The 24,810-nt window shown below is 44.0% G+C and overlaps 1 protein-coding gene across 3 annotated transcripts in view; it reads left to right on the top strand.

The window, feature by feature from the left end:
* Positions 1 to 17,004, top strand: part of SAMD13 (sterile alpha motif domain containing 13) — a 102,353-nt gene extending 85,349 nt beyond the window's left edge. For all 3 annotated transcript variants that reach the window (XM_085864658.1, XM_085864666.1, XM_085864653.1), the window contains one exon: positions 14,725 to 17,004. In XM_085864658.1, coding sequence (XP_085720784.1) covers positions 14,725 to 14,868 — 144 coding nt within the window. In that variant the 3' untranslated portion in view covers positions 14,869 to 17,004. The remainder of the gene's footprint in view (positions 1 to 14,724) is intronic.
* The last annotated feature ends 7,806 nt before the right edge of the window (positions 17,005 to 24,810 follow it).

Raw genomic sequence — 24,810 nt, 5'->3', positions numbered from 1 at the left:
CACGATGAAGAACACGATCGAATCAGCACAACAACAAGGATGCTCTCCGCGCAACAGCCTCCACACCAAAAAAACACGATCGTTTTGTCCCGATCTTCTTCCTCTTCCTTTTCGACCCCGAACAGAACCTTTTTATCCTTCGTCCTCGTCACTTCCAATCGAGCCGTTTATTGGCCCACCACCGTCGCCTTCTGCCAATCGTGATCACGGGGCGGAGCCATCCGCTGCACTGTCCTGTGACGTCACGGCCAGTCTCCAGAGAATACCAAAAGGGGTTTACGCAGACACACTTACCCTATCCCGTGTCCCTATCTAATTACGTGACAATTATCATTTCCCCCTTGAAGAAATGAACATTTACTAGACAACTTATCACCACTGAATTGCTACTTATTACATCGAGATCCTGGTAAACTCGAACAGCATGGCATACCTAATTAAACATCCTAATTACCCTTTGAATGCATACCCCCCCCCCCCGCCCCCCTCAAACGTAACAATATGTTAAACCTTCACAAATCATCTTCTCTGACGTGGCTGAACAGATCGAGGTGAAACTTTACAAGTCATGCCGCCTATCCATGAGGAACAAAAGGTTCACACATATGACATCATAGGTCACATGGTTTGGCAGCCATATTGGATTGACCCTAAAACCTATATTAATCTCCAGAACAGCTGGACAGATCGAGGGGAGACTTCACACAAATCTTCTTTAAGCCATGGGTGTACAATTTTGTTGAGGAATAATTGGTAGGTCACATGCTGATGACTCCAATGCAAGACTGTACCTATTTGGTCTTCCATTTTATTTGAATTGAATTTATTTTAATCTCATTCTGAATTCAATTGAGTAATAATAATGAAAAACGTCATGGGTCAGGGTCAGGGTCAGGTGTCCAATCAAAGCAGGGTTGCATCAAAGTGGGACTTCTTGGTACCCGGTCATCACCGCCAGCAGTTATAAAGTGGCAGTTCCATGTCTCTTATTAATTGCATAACGCCACACAAAATACGCCACACAAAACAAGTCCTGGCGATGGTCTGCAATCTCTGATTGCTCTTTTTCTTGTTTTATTTGTTTCCACGAAACATCGACCCATGGTTGGCATGGCGAAGAAAGTGAAAAAGCAATGCACTGACAGTGGGGCAGCGGGGCAATAAGCAGGGGAATGACCAACCAGGAAAAGAGAAAGGAGGTGAAATGCAGTAACAGGCCCAAATGAGACCTACAAAAGCTTGCGTTCTGGATGAGGACACACAAACCCAGCACAAAAAGCACACATGAAGGCATTCTCTGACATGTGCAAACACATTACCTCAAATTACCACCAACAGTTAATAAAACTGTTAAACAAGACAATACCGGAATGGTTATCGTCAACTTTCCAAGTGGGCCTGTCAGAACAGATTGGATCACGTCTGGCCACGAAGGAACCCAGAACCGGAAGTCCTTTCAGCCCTTTCTTCAATGCTGAACATTCCTCTTCCAAAATAACCTCAAAACTCCCACCAAAAGAGAAGCAGAACAAAGCATGTTGCATACCTGTCAACCTGAGAGAATTGAAATGGAATAGACAGGTGTACTACTGGGGGCATTCAACTTGTAAATATGACTTGCACAAAATCCACCCTCCCCTACTCCATGTTCCATACATTCACATTCCTTCCTCTCTTAAGCCCCCCCCCCCACCTCCCACCTCCCAATCCCCATTCTTCGATATAATCTGTTCTTCAACAACCATATCAGTGACAGAATAGTTTTGGGGAGCATTTACTCCCACTGTTGGACAAGGAAATTACTCCATTTCTGAAACAATTGTGGCATCTCTCTGGCGGCCATCCTCTGCACATAACTTACTGATATGATCCGGGACCTGGCCCCTGAGTACAATAATGATACTTATGTTGTCTTCAACTGTGGAAGTATTTAATCTCCTTCAGATCAAAAGTGTGAGCCTGAACTTCGGTTTCGGCAACAAAACGGGGCCGGCATTTGGTTGCATCACAAACAACAGAATTCAGGAGACTGAGACTTTAGATTCAGGCCATGCCTTGATATAATGCTTAAGCCATATCTTGGACTAAAACATACATCTTTTAATGATTTTTTTTTCTCTTGAACTAAAATAGTGTGTCTTGGATGAAAATTTATGTGCTGAATTGAAAAATGACGTATTGGACTAAAATGTACATGTTGATGTGAAAAATCTTTTTGGGTGATCGAAAAGGGTGTCCTTGTTGAATAAAATTATGCCATGAAGCTGAATTCTCAGTCTTGAATAATTTCTCCCGATGGTATTCTATAAAATTCTTCTTTGCAATTTCCCCTGTGGTGGTGTATGCAATCCAATTAAAAATTCCAAGGACAACCTCCCCTCCCCCGCCAAGGGCACAACAAATAATCCCTTTAATCTGGATCGTAAGAAGCCTTTTGCAAAGTTTGGCTCTCAAATGGCATGAATAAATCCATAAAGCATCAAGCATCAAAAAACAGTCTTGTCCCTTTGTTGTTTTTATCTCTCACTCCAATTCAAAAGATGAAGAATAGCCATGCACTGAATAAAAAGTTAGGATCAAAGCTAATCTATAATACTGTGTCAGTCAGTCAGTCAATCCGTCAGTGTATGTGTCTCCTCCATAACTCCCAAACCATGAAACCTCACAGTCCTAAACTTTGCATGCATACTAAGAAACCTCCAAGGTAGTGCATGAGTGAAAATTGGGTGTTTGGGTTAATTTAAGCACCCCTTTTGAAGATAATTAACGGCATTATTTAATTATCCTTTTATCGAGGCTCATCCTTGGTCACTTCACTGTCCCTCACTGGCGTCTTAATTTGCCATTGTTTTTGGCCTGCTCAACAATGCCTTGACTTGGAATAGGCCGTAACAGTTTCTTAACGACTTTTTTTTTTCCACTTTCCTCACTCATATCATCGAATGCCTGGCGATCATCATACCTACGAATCACTGGATACATCGCAATGCTTCCATACGCCTGGAGACACCAGTGTTCGTGGGTTTATTTCATTTCCACATGCCATAACCTCTAGAATCTCTTAATCTGAGCCGAAATAAAAATGTATGCTCCGGAATGGAAGTTATCATCAGTTACAACTGCTAAAACGTGTTCATTTTTCTAATTCCGACATTGCTTGACATTCCGGGTGCATGGTGTTTGTATGAATAACCGGGCGATCGCTAATTGCTTGCCAAGCCAGCCGTTCCTCGTCGACCATTTTGTTGGAGTGTTTATTTGAGTGCCGAAGCCACTTGGCGAGTGCTATACAAGCTAATTGGTTGTTCATTTCCAAGCCAAGGCCATACACGGCAAAAGTATTCGTACTGCCACTGAATATATTGATCTACTTAAATCAACTTAAACAAAGTTGATTGATCTACTTCAACAAAGTTGAGGCCCTACTCACCCTCATTTGGCCCCACGTTGTCATGTGGTGGCTTGGGAGGTGGCTCGCTTGCTGAAAATGTGCAATTTTATTTCAACGTTTCCTCTTTTTAGGTCATCTCTATCATCTCAGTAGAGATGACCTAATAAAGCCAGTCTCGAAGTCTGTCCGCCCACCTGTCCGTACATCCGTCCGTCTATCCACAATCAAACCGAGTGGAGACAAATAACCAATAGTTGAATGGATAGAGGTCAATGAGACATGCACAACGATATAACTTTCAAGGTCGTCCAAGGTCGAGGTCAAGGTCACGAGGCTGTCAAAGTTGAGAAAATCGTCGATTTCAAATCGTATCTCCTCCCTCATTTATCAAGAGAGATCAAATGTTATTGGTGATTCAGATACGATGAACTATTATCGAGAACAACACGAGCCATTTTTAGCTCGCCTGTTCGAAGAACAGAAAGCTATAGCGATACCCCCGGCGTGAGCGTCAGCGTCAGCGTGAGCATGAAAATGTTAAAATTTTTGGTGCAAGTTATTTTTTCCTTTCTAATGTTTTTATCCACCACACTATTTTTTATACTCCCGATATATATATATATATATATATATATATATATATATATATATATATATATATATATATATATATATATATATATATATATATATATTTATATATATATATATTTATATATTTATATATTTATATATTTATATATTTATATATATATATTTATGTATATGTATGTATATATATATATATATATATATATATATATATATATATATATATATATATATATATATATATATATATATATATATATCGGGGTGTATTATGTGCCGTCCGTCTGTATGTCTGTCCGTCCGGCCGTTCCTGTCCGCACTCTAACTCCCAAAGTTTTAAACTTTCACGTTTCATATTTGGTACATAGGTATAGACTGTGGAGATGGTGTGTTGCGACATACATTCGTTATCTAAAGTGGTTGCCATGGCAACCAGGATGTTGTTTTCCATCTGTTCCTGTCCACACTCTAACTCCCAAAGTTTTAAACTTTCACGTTTCATATTTGGTACATAGGTACAGACTGTGGAGACGGTGTGTCGTGACATACGTTCGTTATCTAAAGTGGTTGCCATGGCAACCAGGATGCTGTTTTCCATCCGTTCCTGTCCGCAATCTAACTCCCAAAGTTTTCAACTTTCACGTTTCATATTTGGTACATAGGTACAGACTGTCGAGACGGTATGTCGCGACATACATTAGTCATCTAAAGTGGTTGCTGTTTTCCACGTAGTAGCACAATTCTGTATATACCTTCTTGTTCGGGCATATATTGTGCTCACTTGCGCTCTTGTTACTGATTACAATATACAAATACATATATTGCTTTAAATTTATTTGGATCACACTTCACTGCAATGCTTTATAAAAATATTAATTATTAAACGAGTTTTTTAAAAACGATTAATGTATAAACAGGCGAGCATTGGGTGGCTTTGACACCAACTCTGGTTTTGAAATTTGCTCTCGTTCCGATTTTATAGCCCTTCAAACTTCGCTCTGATTCTTACATGTCCGGTGCTAATTTGAAGTGATCATCCGGAGGCCAGCGCCAATCGCTGAAGATGCTCCGAGTCCTGTGCAAATTTTTGCATATTTTTGCCCCGTATGGGTCGTTCATAAAGTACATACAAAAATGAGGGGGGTGGGTGGTTTAAAGCCTGCGTAGGGCTGCGTACAGGGGTGGGTGGGTGGGTGGTATGACGTCTGCATACATACTTTATGAAAGTGGTGTCGGACTACATGAAAGCGTTTCAGAAGATGAAGGTGAGCCTGTCGTCATCACGAGGGGGAAAAATATCCCCGTTCACAGGAACATTTTCGACATGATGTTGAATCCGTGGATGTCAATAATTGTTCCATATTACTGTATTACCGTAGTTAATAATTACTGATGCATTTGAGATAAATCTACAGTTCGTTGTAATCTTCAAGTATTGTGATGTGATAGATATGAGACGCATATGGGGGTGGGTGGGTGGTCACTAGCCTGCATACAGGGGTGGATGGGTGGTTTTGAAACCCAGAAGTAGAGCATACGTACTTTATGAACTGCCCCTATTCCAGTCTGGCACAGAGTCACTTTTTAAACTTTTTTGAGTTAGGCAAAAATATGAGTTCTGCCGAGTTGTATTGATCATTACGATCACTGGTTATCGACTCGGATGATCATTTTAGAGAGAGTTTACAACACGGTCGATCATAATCACGTTCCAGAATTCCCATATTACCGACCATTTCGTGGAACCCCAGGTATCACATAAATTAGCATTAAAGCGCTCTTGCTGTTGTCAGGATCACTTATTCAGAAAAGTGTCTCCTTCATCATTTATTTGAAGTGACCGACTGTTCTGGCAATCTGCATTCTACGACCAGATCCACGAGCCATGGAATCGATTATAGATGCCCCTAATTTGATTTTGCTTCTGTCGACCTCTGGCAGAGATGACCGGCACTCCCGCTCGGGGGTATTTTTGTACGATATTTTTTCCCTCTCTCTGCCAACCATCCCCCACCCTCGCCCCTCTGTTAAGGGCGGACAATTTAGTTTTTAATTAAACCAGCTTTCTCGGAGTGTAGCATGTACGAATCAGATTCGGAGTGAGCCAGCCAGCAGGTATAAACTTCAAACTACTTTCAAAATACCAGACTCAGTGGCATAATGGTGAGACCATCTGCTCTGAGTCTGGAAGATTTGTGGTTCAAACCTTAGCTGAGTCATATCAAAGACTTTTTGAAAAAATGGAATGTGCTGCTTTCTTGCTTGACACTCGGCATTATAACGGATAGAGCATGGACAAACAACGTTGGGATGGCAATGAAAAACCATCGATCTTATTATAATCTGCACTGGTCTGTATGTCCGTCCGTTTTGGTGGGGGGGGGCTTCCCATATTCAGGGAGAGGCTTCAAAATCAAATCGACGCCATTTTGTTTGCTCCGGATAGAGCCTCTTTTGTAAGGCTCGCACGGCTTTGTCTTTACTCTAATTCAACATCTGATTTCATTTTTTTTTGTAGTTGCTAAGATGGTGAAAGTTTTGTACGCAAAAAAAGGGAAGAAAATTTGCATTTTTCGATAAAAATGCATTCATTTTAAATGAAATTAAGGCTTGCAATATAAAGTCCATTCAGACTTCCTCACGGCTACATCATCACTCTAATTCACCTCCTGATTTCATTTTTTTTTGAGGTCGTTAAGATGGTTCAAGTTTGAGTTTCAGCAAAAGATGAGAAAATAGGATGAACATTGGTGTTTGTACACAAAAATGTACTCTTATAGCCATTTTCAATGTACCTGATCAGATGCGATGTGGGGAGGGGGAGGGAGGGGGAGTGGTGAGGGGGAGAGGAGAGAGGGGGGGGGAGAAGAGAAGGGGAGGAGGGGAAGGAGGGGAAGTAGAAGAGTGAGGGGAGGGGGAGTAGGAAGAGGAGAGAGGGGAAGCAGTGAGGGGAGGGAGGAGAAGCAGTGAGAGGAGGGAGGGGAAGCAGTGAGAGGAGGGAGGATTGGAGGAGTGAGGGTATGGAGAGTAGTGAGAGTTGGGAGGGGGAGTAGAAGAGGGCGAGTGGTGAGAGGAGCGAGGTGAAGTAGAAGAGTGAGGGATGGGTTCCCTGCTCGGGAATTAGTTGTGACGCTGTTTTGAATGTATCTGGTCAGATGCGATGTGGGGAGGGAGAGAGAGGAGGGGAGGGTGAGGAGAGTTCAGTTTTCACTGGACAGAAGCATGTAATGTCCATATACACCTCCCACACCACTTTTTTCCCAGGAGCTTTTCCATTTGAGCTGTATTCTTTCGACAGTCATCACAATAAAATGTTTCATTCTTTCAAAGTTGCAAGTTTTAGGTACTCAAGGGAAGGGTATTACAAGTCTCCTCCATTTACAGTACAGTATTCCTTTCCCACGTTTTCCAGTACAGTTAGGTGTTTTGAATCATAAGCAGTGGGTATGTTTTTCCTTCGTGCACGTAACCCGAGTTATTTTTATTTTTGCTTTCGGGAGCGATTGAGGCAGCTGTCAGTTACCTATACACTGCTTGAATAAAGGTATGTGTCAGAGGAACATGTTGATTGCTTGGACCAAAATCGTCAGTAGGACGGGTACTCCGCTATTTAAATGAATGACTAAATATTAATTCACACGAGCAACATGGGACATTAGAAACATCACACAACCAACGGTGGACCTAAGATGAAGGGACATGGGGACCTGACAAACATCACACCCAATCGAAAATGAAACATGGATGGACATTGAAATGTGAGAAATGTTACACAGCTAATAGTAGGTGAGTGTTGGTGGGGCGTTAGAAATGTCAAACAGCCAACTAGAACGGGCACTCATAGAGCGCATACCTTCGCCGCCACTACTTTTTTTGTTCTTGGTATTAGTGTGGGGAACTGGTTTCATATGAATGGTCTTATGACACAAACCACATATCTATAATGTCATGACCCCCCCCGACTTTCGGGGGCTACGGACTAAACAACAATCAACTCACGTCATTTTGGCGAGTCTTCACTCGCAAGATCGGTGAATACAACGTTTCAACAAGAGAAGGTAATCTCGTTTGATGCTGGTTTCATGCAAATCGAATAAGAATTGACTGAGTTATGCCGAAAACTGCATATTTTTCAAGGGCGTGACCCCCCCCCCCGACATTTTACCCCAGCCGGTGACATGTGTTATGACGTCATTGTGTCACAAGATTGGGCATTAAATTCTGAACATTTTGGTGCTGGGTTCATGTAAAGCGGACAAGAATTGACCGCGTTATGACAAAAGCCGCATATTTTTCAAGGTCGTGACCCCCCTGACCTTTGACCCCTAACCGGTAACAAGAGTATGGGCGTCATTGTGTCATATTGCATATCACAAGATGAGGCGTTGAATTCTGAACATTTTGGCGTTAGTTGCATGCAAATTGAATAAAAATTGACCGTGTTATCATAAAAAGACAATTTTGACCTTTTCGTGACCTTGACCTTGACCTTTGACCCGAACGATCCCAAAATCTAATCGAATGCTTCCTGGCTAATAACCAATCATCCCACCAAATTTCATGCAATTCGGTTAAACACTTTTTGAGTTATACGAATCACAAAATTACAAATAAATAAATAAATAAATAAATAAATAAATAAATAAATACACGCCGACCAAAACATAACCTTTCGCAGAATGCGAAGGTAATAATGGAACAAAGATAGTGGCACCTGCAAATAAAGCTGACCATTCACTCTAGCTACAATTAATTTCACTGCTATATTTTGGCACATATGTCGGTAAAATGAGTATAAAGTTGATAATGACCAGATATAGTAATTTGATTTCTTGAAATTTCATGCATGTTTCACTTTTCAGGCACACTTTAAACATGACCTGTTAAGTAATCCACAATCAGTTTGATTGTGCATCACAACCTCGTGTGGTAGCATGCGCTCCTGTCCACATTCTGCAGTGTTCACTTTCTGCAAGGTTGCATCGAAAGAAACAATTTTGTAGTCTAGGGCCAAGAGAAAGTACTGCATCCTGGAGTATGCCGTGTTAAGCTGGCTGTCAACATTCACGTTCACTTGTTTGGGGACCTTGAAGATCCCACATTTTATTTTTTGACCCTTTGAACCCAAGCGGCCGGTATAACGGCCGCTATACAAACCTCCATACACCGAGCGGCTCGTTTACCGGCCAATATTCAAACCTCCATAAACCTTGGTGGGTGGTTTACTAACCACTATTCAAACCTCCATAAATTCGAGCGGCTCGTTTACTGACCAATATTCAAACCTCCATAAACCTTGGTGGGTGGTTTACTAACCACTATTCAAACCTCCATAAACTCAAGCGGCTGGTTTACCGGCCACTATTCAAACCTCCATAAACCTTGGTGGGTAGTTTACCAACCACGATTCAAACCTCCATAAAATGGAGCGGCTGGTTTACCAACCACTATTCAAACCTCCATATACTCGAGCGGCCGGTTTACCGGCCACTATTCAAAGCTCCATATACTTGATTGGCCGGTGTACCGGCCACAACTCAAGCCTCCATAAACTCGAGCGGCCGGTTTACTGGCCACTATTCAAACCTCCATAAACTCGAGCGGCCGGTTTACTGGCCACTATTCAAACCTCCATAAACTCGAGCGGCCGGTTTACCGGCCACTATTCAAACCTCCATAAACTCGAGCGGCTGGTTTACTGGCCACTATTCAAACCTCCATAACCTTGAGCGGCTGGTTTACCGGCCACTATTCAAACCTTACATATACCTTGTCGGCCGGTTTGCCAACCACTCTTCAAACCTCCATATACTCGAGCGGCCGGTTTACCGGCCACTATTCAAACCTCCATAAACTCGAGTGGCCGGTTTACCGGCCACTATTCAAACCTCCATAAACTCGAGCGGCCGGTTTACCGGCCACTATTCAAACCTCCATAAACTCGAGCGGCTGGTTTACCGGCCACTATTCAAACCTCCATAAACTCGAGTGGCCGGTTTACCGGCCACTATTCAAACCTCCATAAACTCGAGCGGCTGGTTTACCGGCCACTATTCAAACCTCCATAACCTTGAGCGGCTGGTTTACCGGCCACTATTCAAACCTTACATATACCTTGTCGGCCGGTTTGCCAACCACTATTCAAGCCTCCATACAACCAATCAGCCAGTTTACCAGCTGCTATTCAAACCTCCATATACCTAGGTGGCTGGTTTACCGGCCACTATTCAAACCTCCATATACCTTGGTGGGTGGTTTACCGGCCACTAATCAAACCTCCATATACCCGAGCGGCCGGTTTGCCAACCACTATTCAAGCCTCCATACACCCGAGCGGCTGGTTTACCGGCCACTATTCAAGCCTCCATACACCCGAGCGGCTGGTTTACCGGCCACTAATCAAACCTCCATATACCCGAGCGGCTGGTTTACCGGCCACTATTCAAGCCTCCATACACCCGAGCGGCTGGTTTACCGGCCACTATTCAAGCCTCCATATACCCGAGCGGCCGGTTTACCAGCCACAATTCAAACCTCCATATACCCTAGCAGCTGATTTACCGGCCACTATTCAAACCTCCATATGCCTGAGCGGCTGGTTTACTGGCCACGATTCAAACCTCCATATACCCTATCAGCTGGTTTACCAGCCACTAATCAAACCTCCATATACCCGAGCGGCCGGTTTACCAGCCACTATTTAACCCTCCATATACCTGGGTGGCTGGTCTACCAGCTGATATTCAAACCTCTATATACCCAGGTGGCCGGTTTACCAGCTGCAATTCAAACCTCCATATACCCAGGTGGCCGGTTTACCAGCCTCTATTTAAACCTCCATATACCTTGGTGGGTGGTTTACCGGCCACTAATCAAACCTCCATATACCCGAGCGGCCGGTTTGCCAACCACTATTCAAGCCTCCATACACCCGAGCGGCTGGTTTACCGGCCACTATTCAAGCCTCCATATACCCGAGCGGCTGGTTTACCGGCCACTATTCAAACCTCCATATACCCGAGCGGCTGGTTTACCGGCCACTATTCAAACCTCCATATACCCGAGCGGCTGGTTTACCGGCCACTATTCAAACCTCCATATACTCGAGCGGCCGGTTTACCGGCCACTATTCAAAGCTCCATATACTTGATTGGCCGGTGTACCGGCCACAACTCAAGCCTCCATAAACTCGAGCGGCCGGTTTACTGGCCACTATTCAAACCTCCATAAACTCGAGCGGCCGGTTTACCGGCCACTATTCAAACCTCCATAAACTCGAGCGGCTGGTTTACTGGCCACTATTCAAACCTCCATAACCTTGAGCGGCTGGTTTACCGGCCACTATTCAAACCTTACATATACCTTGTCGGCCGGTTTGCCAACCACTCTTCAAACCTCCATATACTCGAGCGGCCGGTTTACCGGCCACTATTCAAACCTCCATAAACTCGAGTGGCCGGTTTACCGGCCACTATTCAAACCTCCATATACTCGAGCGGCCGGTTTACCGGCCACTATTCAAACCTCCATAAACTCGAGCGGCCGGTTTACCGGCCACTATTCAAACCTCCATAAACTCGAGCGGCTGGTTTACCGGCCACTATTCAAACCTCCATAAACTCGAGTGGCCGGTTTACCGGCCACTATTCAAACCTCCATAAACTCGAGCGGCTGGTTTACCGGCCACTATTCAAACCTCCATAACCTTGAGCGGCTGGTTTACCGGCCACTATTCAAACCTTACATATACCTTGTCGGCCGGTTTGCCAACCACTATTCAAGCCTCCATACAACCAATCAGCCAGTTTACCAGCTGCTATTCAAACCTCCATATACCTAGGTGGCTGGTTTACCGGCCACTATTCAAACCTCCATATACCTTGGTGGGTGGTTTACCGGCCACTAATCAAACCTCCATATACCCGAGCGGCCGGTTTGCCAACCACTATTCAAGCCTCCATACACCCGAGCGGCTGGTTTACCGGCCACTATTCAAGCCTCCATATACCCGAGCGGCTGGTTTACCGGCCACTATTCAAACCTCCATATACCCGAGCGGCTGGTTTACCGGCCACTATTCAAACCTCCATATACCCGAGCGGCTGGTTTACCGGCCACTATTCAAACCTCCATATACCCGAGCGGCTGGTTTACCGGCCACTATTCAAACCTCCATATACCCGAGCGGCTGGTTTACCGGCCACTAATCAAACCACCATATACCCGAGCAGCCGGTTTGCCAACCACTATTCAAGCCTCCATGCAACCAAGCAGCCAGTTTACCAGCTGCTATTCAAACCTCCATATACCCAAGTGGCCGATTTACCAACCACTATTTAACCCTCCATATACCTGGGTGGCTGGTCTACCAGCTGATATTCAAACCTCTATATACCCAGGTGGCCGGTTTACCAGCTGCAATTCAAACCTCCATATACCCAGGTGGCCGGTTTACCAGCCTCTATTTAAACCTCCATATACCTTGGTGGGTGGTTTACCGGCCACTAATCAAACCTCCATATACCCGAGCGGCCGGTTTGCCAACCACTATTCAAGCCTCCATACACCCGAGCGGCTGGTTTACCGGCCACTATTCAAGCCTCCATATACCCGAGCGGCTGGTTTACCGGCCACTATTCAAACCTCCATATACCCGAGCGGCTGGTTTACCGGCCACTATTCAAACCTCCATATACCCGAGCGGCTGGTTTACCGGCCACTATTCAAACCTCCATATACCCGAGCGGCTGGTTTACCGGCCACTAATCAAACCACCATATACCCGAGCAGCCGGTTTGCCAACCACTATTCAAGCCTCCATGCAACCAAGCAGCCAGTTTACCAGCTGCTATTCAAACCTCCATATACCCAAGTGGCCGATTTACCAACCACTATTTAACCCTCCATATACCTGGGTGGCTGGTCTACCAGCTGATATTCAAACCTCTATATACCCAGGTGGCCGGTTTACCAGCTGCAATTCAAACCTCCATATACCCAGGTGGCCGGTTTACCAGCCTCTATTTAAACCTCCATATACCTTGTCGGCCGGTTTACCAGCCTCTTTTAAAACCTCCATATGCCCAGGTGGCCGGTTTACCAACCACTATTCAAACCTCCATATACGTTGTTGGTCGGTTTACCAACCACTATTTAAACCTCCATATCCCTTGTCGGCCGGTTTACCAACCACTATTTAAACCTCCATATACGTTGTCGGCCGGTTTACCAACCACCATTTAAACCTCCATATACGTTGTCGGTCGGTTTACCAACCACTATTTAAACCTCCATATCCCTTGTTGGTCGGTTTACCAACTACTATTTAAACCTCCATATTCCTTGTTGGCCGGTTTACCAGCTGCTAATCAAACCTCCATATCCCTTGTCGGCCGGTTTACCAACCACTATTTAAACCTCCATATCCCTTGTCGGCCGGTTTACCAACCACTATTTAAACCTCCATATCCCTTGTCGGCCGGTTTACCAACCACTATTTAAACCTCCATATCCCTTGTCGGCCGGTTCACCAACCACTATTTAAACCTCCATATCCCTTGTCGGCCGGTTTACCAACCACTATTTAAACCTCCATATCCCTTGTCGGCCGGTTTACCAACCACTATTTAAACCTCCATATCCCTTGTCGGCCGGTTTACCAACCACTATTTAAACCTCCATATACGTTGTCGGTCGGTTTACCAACCACTATTTAAACCTCAATATCCCTTGTCGGCCGGTTTACCAACCACTATTTAAACCTCAATATCCCTTGTCGGCCGGTTTACCAGCCGCTAATCAAACCTCCATATCCCTCGTCGGCCGGTTTACCAACCACTATTTAAACCTCCATATCCCTTGTCGGCCGGTTTACCAGCTGCTAATCCAACCTCCATATACCCAGGTGGCCGGTTTACCAACCACTATTTAAACCTCCATATCCCTTGTCGGCCGGTTTACCAGCTGCTAATCCAACCTCCATATACCCAGGTGGCCGGTTTACCAACCACTATTTAAACCTCCATATCCCTTGTCGGCCAGTTTACCAACCACTATTTAAACCTCCATATCCCTTGTCGGCCGGTTTACCAACCACTATTTAAACCTCCATATCCCTTGTCGGCCGGTTTACCAGCTGCTAATCCAACCTCCATATACCCAGGTGGCCGGATTTTTCTGCAGGGACCCCAACGTGAGGAGCCGGAAGTCTAAGGAGCTCAGCGTTCAAAGGGTTAAATAACACTGTTAAAATCGTCTGAATACTGCAAAAAAAACCAACCTTTTGTTTTTAAGTGCAACTTGACTGATAATATAACTTGAGAATATACATCAAGGTGTTAAATCTACAAACTTGATCCGCCTTTCATAAATAGCTTTTCTTTAGTCTTGGAAGAAACCCTTTGGTTGACTTGAACATTGCTCGGTCATCAATGTGCATATTTGGTGATAAACTTAAATAGGCCGACAGCTCATTGGTTACTTGAAAATTCCATCAAATTTGAACCTTTTCATCATCCAAACAGTTTGTGCAACTCAGAATAAAGCAACGTAGCTCATTAAGTCCACACATCTTAAACTAGGGAAATGTTCCTTCATTGTTTGCATGTTTTGCTTGCCACAGCCAAGACTGTATTATTATATTCTGGCTTTTCAAATAAACCCAAACAACTGCTTGCTGCATTTCTTTCATTTCTCTCGTATATTTATCATTGTTTTCCTTGCTGTCTTTCCCGTATGCTCAGGAGATCGATGGAAAGTCGTTGCTGCTGATGAAACGGAGTGATGTTCTTACCGGCTTGCCCATCAAACTGGGCCCTGCTCTCAAGATCTACCAGCACCATGTCAAGTTTTTGCAAGATCAGCACTTTCGCAGCGACCTGTGCTGATGACCTCTGCTCGTCGTCGACTGCGTATTGACAAGCTGCCACCAAGCCTATCGATGCCACTATAACTCTTTCTCTCCCTTGAAAGTGAAACAAAGCCAAATTCTAAAAACTGAGAAGTACTCCATGTTATCCTTCTGGAATGTTTTGCTGTCCATCCTCTGAAGCATCAACTGCACTTCGTTAAATTTCCCAGTGATTTCCGCACAGAAAACGTTGTCCACGTTCGGCTACGATACATGAATGTTCGGCCACATACGCATTTTGGTCAATCATGGACAACACACGTCTGTTCCACAGGTATAACTGATTCAACAAGTTGCGTTTGATGCTCAGCGACGCATCGTTTTCTCCGTCGAAGGATGTCGAGCGGAAAATGAACTCGTGATTGGCGGTAATTCTCAGTTTTGGAAGTTTGGATTTTGCTTGTTTTCCTCAGGAATGTGGCTTGATGCAGAAAAGAGGGAGTTGAGTTAAAAGAAGTAAAGTTGGGATTGGACAAAAAACATGAAGGAACAAAAGGATGTGGCAAGAACGTTGTGCGGGGATGGGGTTTGAGGTGCGGGTTGGATGAACAGAAGGATTGAGTTTGGGAGAGGGGGTGGGAGTACAATGCAAGTGCAGACAAGGATAAGCGGGTTCTGCCATTATTCCGAAAGACAATTTCTTTTCCTTGTAGCGATGAGTATTGTGGTGGTGGTGGTGGTGGTGGTGGTGTGGCCCATTGACAGGCCATCAAGGTGTTCACAAGTCACGGACATTTCTGTTGTGAGGAAGCAATCCTGGACCGGTCCCCATTCAGTCACAGGTTGTGGCAATTTCTGCGAAGCAACCATGCCAATCGAACCCACATCAGGGAAGGCAATGCAATAAGGCTTTACCTACTTCACCACCAAGCCGCTCACAGTGTTGTTGTTCCTGTAAATGATGTATGAAATCATAAAGGGAGAATTTGCAGCTGTGGCGCAGGCTGTGCACACAGTCCTCTCTCCCTCTCCCTCTCTCTCTCTCTCTCTCTCTCTCTCTCTCTCTCTCTCTCTCTCTCTCTCTCTCTCTGTCTATCTCTCGCAGCCACTGCAGTTTTTGCAAATAATAGGCGTTAGTAAGTTTTGTACATTCATTTGCGGGTAGAGTTAAATGTTTTTTTTTGTACATTGAGCCATCAATAAAAGTGTTGTCTTTCAGTGTTTAACGTACCGTGCTTATGGAGGCCCAGCATTTTCAGGCACCCGGCTGGTAGCTGGTAGTTCGATGGCTTTCAGTATGAATGGTGATAATTCTCAGCCTTGGAATCGCCGTGTTGTGAATTAAATAGTTTTTTTCGTCGTTGTTGTTATTGTTGTTGTTTTGTGTGTTTTGTTTTTTTTTGTTTTTTTTAACCAATGTTCTCTTTTTTTTTTGTTATGGTGCAGGGTTTAATTAGTCTAATCTGTGTTTGCATGGATTTGTCCTTTTTGAGTAGTTTGACAACGAAAAAGGGTTGGCTCATTTGGTCAATGTATCGAATCTCTTTCATTTTACACCGTTGCGTTTCTTTGTTTTAAATTCTTACCCGGCATGGTTTTGTGTTCTATGCAAACATGGTATATCAGCATTAAATGAGCACTTTAGGAAGTGTGCTTGCCTGGCCACTACCTTTGGGCCATGGTACACTCTTGTAAATGCTATTTTCATTTCAATTCTCACAAGCTTGAGGATGGTAATCGAGCTAAGATTTAAAAAAAAGATCTGAAAAACAAGAACAAGCATTATTAATTGCACAGGCTTGCTGTCTTGAACGGTTTTGGTCAGGTTGACAGGTTTAAGGACGTTTTTGTTTCAAGTATTTATCCATTCTTTTGCTGTCATGTTTGAAAGCCTGTTATGTATAGACAGTATTTTTTTTATTGTTTTTTTTTTATTGTTTTATTTTGTTTTATGCCACACGTGAAAAGGGTCACCAGCATTGTTCTGTTGTTGACAACGCGATGGCGTGTACATAATTGCGATGTGACAATTCATTGTTTCAGTGTTGTGCGCGTGTTATCCGAGGTTTTTGCTGTTGTTGAAACTTGTAAACGCTCTCTGCTTCCCGTGGAAGGGCTAGGAAAGGAATTGATGTACAGAAAATAAAATGTAATGATATTACATTGAAAGGGAGCTTTTCGTCGTGCGTTGAAAGCATTTACTTGATTGAGCAGTTATTTATTTATTGGAAATATGGTTGATGTTCATGGAAGAGTTGTAGCAGAATGGAAAGGGGGGAAACACCAACACAAGCTGAATGAAACGCAGCAAGAAAAGGAAGGGGAAAGTGCCGATGAAATGTAAGGAACAAACTCACAAACGAAAAGAGGTGAGGGAAAGGGGTTAAAAAATAATCACAATAGCCTGAAAAAGAGTGCATGGGAGTGGGGTCATTTGGGGTAAAAAAAAAAAAAAAGATCATGAGTATGGATGGAAGAGGACCTGAGGTCGTGGTGAACAGCTGTCTTTGAAGTCCTGGTGGGAAGAATGGGACTGAACAGACTGGGGAAGTTTGTTTCACTGGAGAGAGAAAAGAGGAGCAAATGAGTAGAGGTGAGCACTGAGCCTGGATTTTGGGAATGTAACGAGAAGGATTACTGGCAGACCATATGTGCCCTGCAGAAACCTGGGAGGGACAGAGCCAAGAGAGTGCAAGACCCAAAAGGAGGTGGCAGGATGCAGAGAGGCAACACCAACTTGTTTGCAATGTCAGAGCAACAGGCCTCGACACAGCGTCGTCACGGGAAATTCCATTGATCTTTGAGGGCCTTGCTTTCCACGGCATCAAGAAGGGCACGGTGGGAGGCAGGGGTGTCAGCCCAAAGGGGAGGACAGTACTCATCAAACTGTGATAAAGACCTTGTCGGTTGTGAAACATTCAGATTGGCCAAAGAAAGACCTTGCACAACGAAGTTGGCAGCTTTTTTTGGAGGCCATTTTGGAAATATGGTCTGCCCAAGAAAAATCATGGCTGATAGTGAGGTGCAAATGTTTGTGACTTAACCTCTTCAAGTTTTCTTGAGGAAGAAGATGGGAGGGCTTGCCAAATGGTCCTTTTGGAGAGACAGGGTAAGTGTGTGGGATTTGTCAGGGTTGAAAGACATATTCCAAGTGTTGGACCAGCTCCTGATTCTATCATTGTCTGCTGAGAGGGAAGAGGCTGCTGCCCGACTGTCTGAAAGATGAGAAATGATTCAGCAGAGGGTGGAATCATCAGCAAAGAGATAAGCAGGATTTTCTAGGGAATCAGAAAGATCATTGATGAAGATGGAGAACAAGACTGGAGATGAGAAGATCCCTTTAAGTTTCAGAGCTACATGCTGATTACGGGAATGGAGGAAGTCAGTGAGCCATGAGAGATGGCCTTGCTTGCCATAAACACAGTATGGAGATCAAGGAGTGGTACCAAACTTTATAAAATGCTCGAGATACGTCTGGAGCAACATCCCTGATCTCGTACGTGATATTGAGGGCTTCCATCCATTGTTTGGAGAGTTGAAGCAGCATGTCTAGGGTAGTCTGAAACCGAGCTGATGATCTCTGATGAGGCCATTGAAGAAAAGGAAGGAGTTGGTGTCCACTGCAATGTTAGATTCCAAGGCCTTGCTTATAATTGGAAGAAAGCTAAAAGGCCTGTAGTTAAGAGGATCAGTTTTTCCACCATGGTTGTGTATTGGATGATGTTGCCTAACTTCCAGGCAGATGGAAACTGACCCAGAGCGAATGATTGGGTGAACAGAGCAGAAAGAGAATGAACAAGAGCAGCAGGGCAGCTGTTTCGGATGCATGCAGTGATACTGCCTGGGCCTGTCACAGAATGGGAGTCGAGGTTTGCCAGAAACATTTCAACCTTCGCGGGTGTGAAATACATATTATCCAGGAGCAGTTGTATACAAGTTAGAAAGGGGCACAAGATTTGGAACGAAACACAGAATTGAGCCATTCGGCAATCTCACGAGAGGAGTGGGCTATAGTGCCAGTTGAAGTGAGGGAAGGGATGGAGGGAAAGCATACACATGGGACACTTGACAAGATGCCACCGGGTCTTCGAACAAGGAGGCAGGTTTGGGAGTTCAGCCTTGAGGTTGGCCAGATGTTTTATGGCTTTCCTGAGAGTAGACACATACTTGTTGGGGACTTTGTGGAGTGACATGAGGTTACCTTTGGTCGGATTTACATTCCAGGAAAAGAAAGCAAGTTGTTTTAAGACCACTGCCTCACCATAGGATTATGTGTACCAGAGGTGAGCTGATACACTGTAGATATGAAAACTGCAGATGAGATGGTATAAATCTGTACATGAGGGAAAGTAATCTTATGTGGAAGGATTATCAGGTCATATTAATATCAGGAAAGGTGGAAATGAAGGACCAGTCTTGACCTGAGAGGGCAGCTTGCAGTCCTTGCCAGGCAGCTTGAATGAACTGCCAGACTGTGTAGTTACTGATGCAACACCCTGACATTAACTGGAGAGATGTTGCCTCTCAAAAGTACATAATCAGATGAACCTATTGGAGCATCAGAGAAACATGAGATATTAGTCAGAATATTTGTCATTCCCGAGTCTGGAAAGGAGTACGTGCCACTGCGAGAAATCCAGGCCGCAAAGTTACTGATGGGGTGAGGCCGACAGAGTCGCAGAAGTCCTTTGCTGCAATGCCATCGTTGGTTGAAGAGGTACTAACACCCAGCCAATTGGCATGGCGACAGTTGAAATCACCACATATGAGGAAGAAAGCGTTGGGATGGGTGGTTACGAGATGGTCCATATTGGCAGAGTGAGATGTAAATGGAGTCATCTGTGTAAGGAGGACAGTGCAGCATGCAGACAAACAGGTGGTTGTGGAAAGGAAAGTGCAATCAAAAGCACTCCTGGGGGTTACTCGTAGGAGGGGGGGAGGGTAGTCCATGGACAGTGGTAAATGGAGTTATTGACATGAACTGTAACTCCAGCACTGGAACGGGGTTCAGGCCTGTAGAACTGGAAAAGACAATACACAAGAAGAGACACGGTGGAATTGGGGGCATCCTGTGTGAGGAAGGATTCCATTAGGCAGATAAAATCAGGTTTACCAGTGGCAGCTTGGATTGAAAGATCTGTCAAATTGGAGAGAAGACCTCGGATGTTGGAGATCCATTGAGTTTGGGATAGAGGGAGAGGCGCTGTTGATAGGGAGTGGTAAAGAGGGGAGGAGGTGGGGGGGATATGTGGGATGAGCATGGAAGGGACAGGACGCTGAGGAAGCAAAGAGGGTGGCTCATGGGGTGGAGGGACACGGAATTGGGGGATGCCGAGGAGAGGTGGGGTGAGGTTGCCTGGAGCAGATCTAGGGGAACCCTAGTAGTGAAGATGATGTGGGGGAGGGTACTGACTTGAAGGAGTTTGTCACTGCAGTCCCACACAAGGAACAAAAATGGTTGGATTTAAGGATTCCAAGGGCAGAGAGAGGAAGACAGACATCACGTTTGGATTGGCGATGATGATTGAAGCCACAAACTGGAACGGCACTCGGTAGGACGCATATCGCCACCAGGTTGAACAGTTTACGTTTTGTATCCCACAGCTCGGCCAGGTCTGGATCTTGAGCTGAACCAAAATTTAATCAGCTTGTTCTTGTCACCGAACCAACTCATCGACAAAGCTTTGTGCAAATCCGTCCATAACGTTTTGAGATATCCTGTTCACAGACAAACAAACAAACAGACGGATGTGAAAACGTATACCTCCAGGTAAAATTTCACTTATCTGGCAATAAGTCAGGAAAAGCTCCAATGAAGAAGGACGTACAGTCGATGATGGTTAGTGCCAAATTCTGGTCACTCTATCTAATGGCCTAGCTCAATTTGACGACCATCCATGTTCACATATGTCCCATTAAAATTCCTATAGAAACACAGTGGGGTTTTGGTCTTGTGGGAAATCCTCCCATTGAGAAATGTACAAAATGGAATCCCATTAGAGGTGGGGCAGAGTGGACCTGACTTGCACTCACCGAGGAGTCATTCTGGATACTGTACCAACTGACAATCATTCAGTGATGTCACACATTGCTTGGTAGGGCTTATATGGTGTTCTTAAGATAAACCCAGAAAAAGAGTATATTATGTTGGTGCAGTTTCAGAATGTGGCTTCAATAGACCCAGATTCGAACTCGCTCTCACTCTTCAGTGGGATCTCATTTTATGCAACTCCCAATGCAAGGGCAGGACTCCCCACTGTGCTTAAACCCCCATTAAATTCCCATACGAATGTAGTGGGACACTTGCATACGTTTAAGCAATCAGGAGGGAAATTTCACGGCTGATTCAAGAAATCCCAAACGAGCAATGAAAATTGGCAATTTCATTTCGAAGATGCAATGATGGGGGGAAAAGGTTCAACTGAACAGCATTCGTCACACTGCGCTCACGAATAATATATTTGGTGAGTGTTTAATAATTTGGATCAAATGCTCAGTTCATAGAATAATGCTAACAACAGTGTACTCAAAGTAATATGTGGGTTAAAGGTCATACACCATGCTTTTGTCCGTAATTTTGGTCGAAGCAACCATCCATTTATTATACACACAAGTTGGAGAGTATGGCATGATGTATTGATGACAAAACATCCTCCTTTGATCGGACACTTGACCCTGAACCATGACTTTTTTATTATTATTGTTCATTATTCAATTGAATTTAGAATGGGATTAAAATAAATTGTATTCAAATTAAATGGAAGACCAAATAGGTACAGTCCTGCAATGGAGTAATCATAAGGAACCCAAACAAGCAAAAAACAAAGATGAAGTCATTAGGAGGAATCTGGACAAGATTCACATTTCAGCTGCTACTCCTCTACCCATCAAACCCATCCAAGCACAGCCAAGTTAGCCTTATTCAAAAAAAAAAAACCTCCCCATATCCAAAAATTACATAATTGTGGCTGCCAGACCATGCGTCCGATCAAGTTGAAGTTTAAAATATGTATTCCCCATCACTACTAAATCACAAACCTGAAGTTTCACTTCGATTGATTAAGCAGTTCCAGGGAAAACATTATTTCATATTTTCCTTCATTCCAATATGGCTGCCAAACCATGTGACCTATCAATGATTCCTTAACAAACTTGTACACCCAAGGCTTGGGGAACATTTGTTTGAATTTTCCACCTCGATCTGTCCAGCCCTTCTGGAGAAGAAGATTTTTTTATAGGTTTTTGGGTAAATCCAATATGACTGCCAAACCATGTGACCTATGACGTCATGTGTGTGAACCTTTTGTTCCTCTTGGATAGGCAGTCATACGTGTAAAGTTTTGCCTCGATCTGTTCAGCCAATTCAGAGAAGATTTGTGAAGGTTTACAAAAAGCAACAACATGGCTGCCAAATCACGTGACCGATGACGTCATTAATTTTTTTTCTGTGGTCCATTTAATCCCTAAATGACCCTCAAAATTTTTCATACTGATCAGATGTGGCGTTCTACATGCAATTATGACGTCATAACGAAGGCACTTGTGACATCATAAAAAGATCACACTTATTCCCCACGAGGAGTGCTTGCCATGTGACAAGTTTCAGTTTTTTTCTTCGTACGGTTTCAGAGACAGAGGTCCAAATTTTTTCCCATTTTACCAACATGCCTGCCACACCACATGACCTATGACATCATAATTATTAAAACATTCTACATGAGTAGTTGCTCCTATGGTGAAAATTTCGTCTCAATCCGACAGGCTGTAGCGGAGAAAAACATGAAAGTTCTGTGCGGACAAACAAACAGACAGAAAGGGGAGAAAACATAATCTCCTTCACGTTCAGTGGCGGAGGTAATGATAAGAGCATAATACTAATGTTATTACAAAACAATATCAATTCTAAAAAAAATTAGGACCACTGGACCTGCAGCTGATCTGGGCCCTTGCCTAATGTTGTAACCCAAATTTGGTAGCATTCTGACTGGTGTGTCTGGAGAAGAAGATTTTTTAAGGAATTAATGTGATTTTCCCAAAAGTTGACTGTCAGACATTTTGATATACTTGTGGTCACGTGACCGGCATGACCTCCACAATTTAACATACCTACCCTGGCTTGATGTTGTAGCCCAAATTTGGTAGCATTCTAACTGGTGTGTCTGGAGAAGATTTTTTTTTTTGAAGAAATATACTAAGTCGGCCATTTTGACATACTTAAAGTCATGTGACCGGAACGAGCTTTGCAATCCCCGTTATCAGTCAGGAGCAGAATGTTGCTGCCAAATTTCAGTCAGATCAGCCCAGCGGTTTGGCCAGAGAAGTCGAAAGAGGGGACAGACAGACGGACGGTGCGCGATGACAATACCTCATCTGGAATTTCAATTCCAGATAAGCTAATAATACCCCCCACCCCCTCCTGATATCCAAGAGGTATTTCCTCCTTGGACAAACGTTGTGTTAATGTGTTTAAATAGCTGCCCCACCCCCCCCCCCTCGCAGAATCTATTACTATGTCCACATCTTTCTCCTGTGTGACATGTTCCAAGTTGCCCCTTGCAGCATGTCGTCCCTATTTTCATTGTTTTGACCCACCCCCAGCACCTTACGTTTCCTTATGATGATCTGCATCTGCCAATCCTTCACCCAAAACCATTCTTCTTGTTTCGTATGCAGCACAAGGCTGCAAGTCGCATCATTGGCTGAGGGCCCGGCTGTGCTGCTGATGCAACGCCCTCTGTAGGTCAGGACAGGAATGTGGAATTAGGTCAGGATGCCAATGATAGCTCGCCTACTCTTTGTGAAGGACACGGTGAGATCTTTAACGTCCACAAATTAAAGCTGGCAGACGGGACGCCCAGTTTAACGTCCATCTGAGGGACGGCACACACATTGATGACTCACCCTGCCTGTGAGACACTAGGTGACTCGGATGACAGTTTGGAGCTGGGTCAGGATTCGAACAAACACGAGTAGGCCAGACTGTTCAATTTGTAGCCAGACTGTTGTTTGAGTAGGAGTAGGCCAGACTGGCTAGACTGTTGTTCGAGTAGGAGTAGGCCAGACTGGCTAGACTTGTTCGAGTAGGAGTAGGCCAGACTGTTGTTCGAGTAGGAGTAGGCCAGACTGGCTAGACTGTTGTTCGAGTAGGAGTAGGCCAGACTGGCTAGACTTGTTCGAGTAGGAGTAGGCCAGACTGGCCAGACTGGCTAGACTTGTTCGAGTAGGAGTAGGCCAGACTGGCCAGACTGGCTAGACTTGTTCGAGTAGGAGTAGGCCAGACTGGCCAGACTGTTGTTCGAGTAGGAGTAGGCCAATTTGTAAAAGCCTGCTGTTAACTCTACTGTTCCAACCATTACTTTAAATTATTAATAATAACGGTCCTAGATTATATGAGCGACATACGTTCGTCATCTAAAGTGGTTGCCATGGCAACCAGGATGCTGTTTTCCATGTAGTAGCACAATTCTGCATATACCTTCTTGTTCGGGTGTATTTTGTGCTCACTTGCTCTCTTGTTACTGATTACAATATACAAATACATATATTGCTTTAAAATTATTTGGATCAGACTTCACTGCAATGCTTTATAAAAAATATTAATTATTAGACGAGTCTTTTAAAAATGATAAATGTATAAACAGGCGAGCATTGGGTGGCTTTGACACCAACTCTGGTTTACCCCCTTATCATGGAGTAAGGTCGCACTCCTTAGTTCATACATAGGGATGGTATGGGAATAAAATGGCCACTCCATCAAATGTGTACAAAATGAAAAAGCTACTAAAGTATACTTAAACAATGCCAATTGTTAAATATTTTTGGTCATCTCGTCTTTATATTCTCTTAACAATTGCCGATTGTTATTTTCTGAACTTGCATCCATTTACTCCTCTGCTGATGTGAGTTGGACTTTATAGTCCTTTTTTTTTTCTTTCTTTTTTCTTGTTGAAAGCCTTTTGCTTATCCTTAATAACTGCTT

The sequence above is a fragment of the Eptatretus burgeri genome, chromosome 2, assembly GCF_056783735.1.
Source record: "Eptatretus burgeri isolate ZD-2024b chromosome 2, Ebu_testis_v1, whole genome shotgun sequence".
Classification (NCBI taxonomy): domain Eukaryota; kingdom Metazoa; phylum Chordata; class Myxini; order Myxiniformes; family Myxinidae; genus Eptatretus; species Eptatretus burgeri.
The sequence above is the reverse complement of the archived record's forward strand: the minus strand, read 5'-3'. Positions and strand labels throughout refer to the sequence as shown.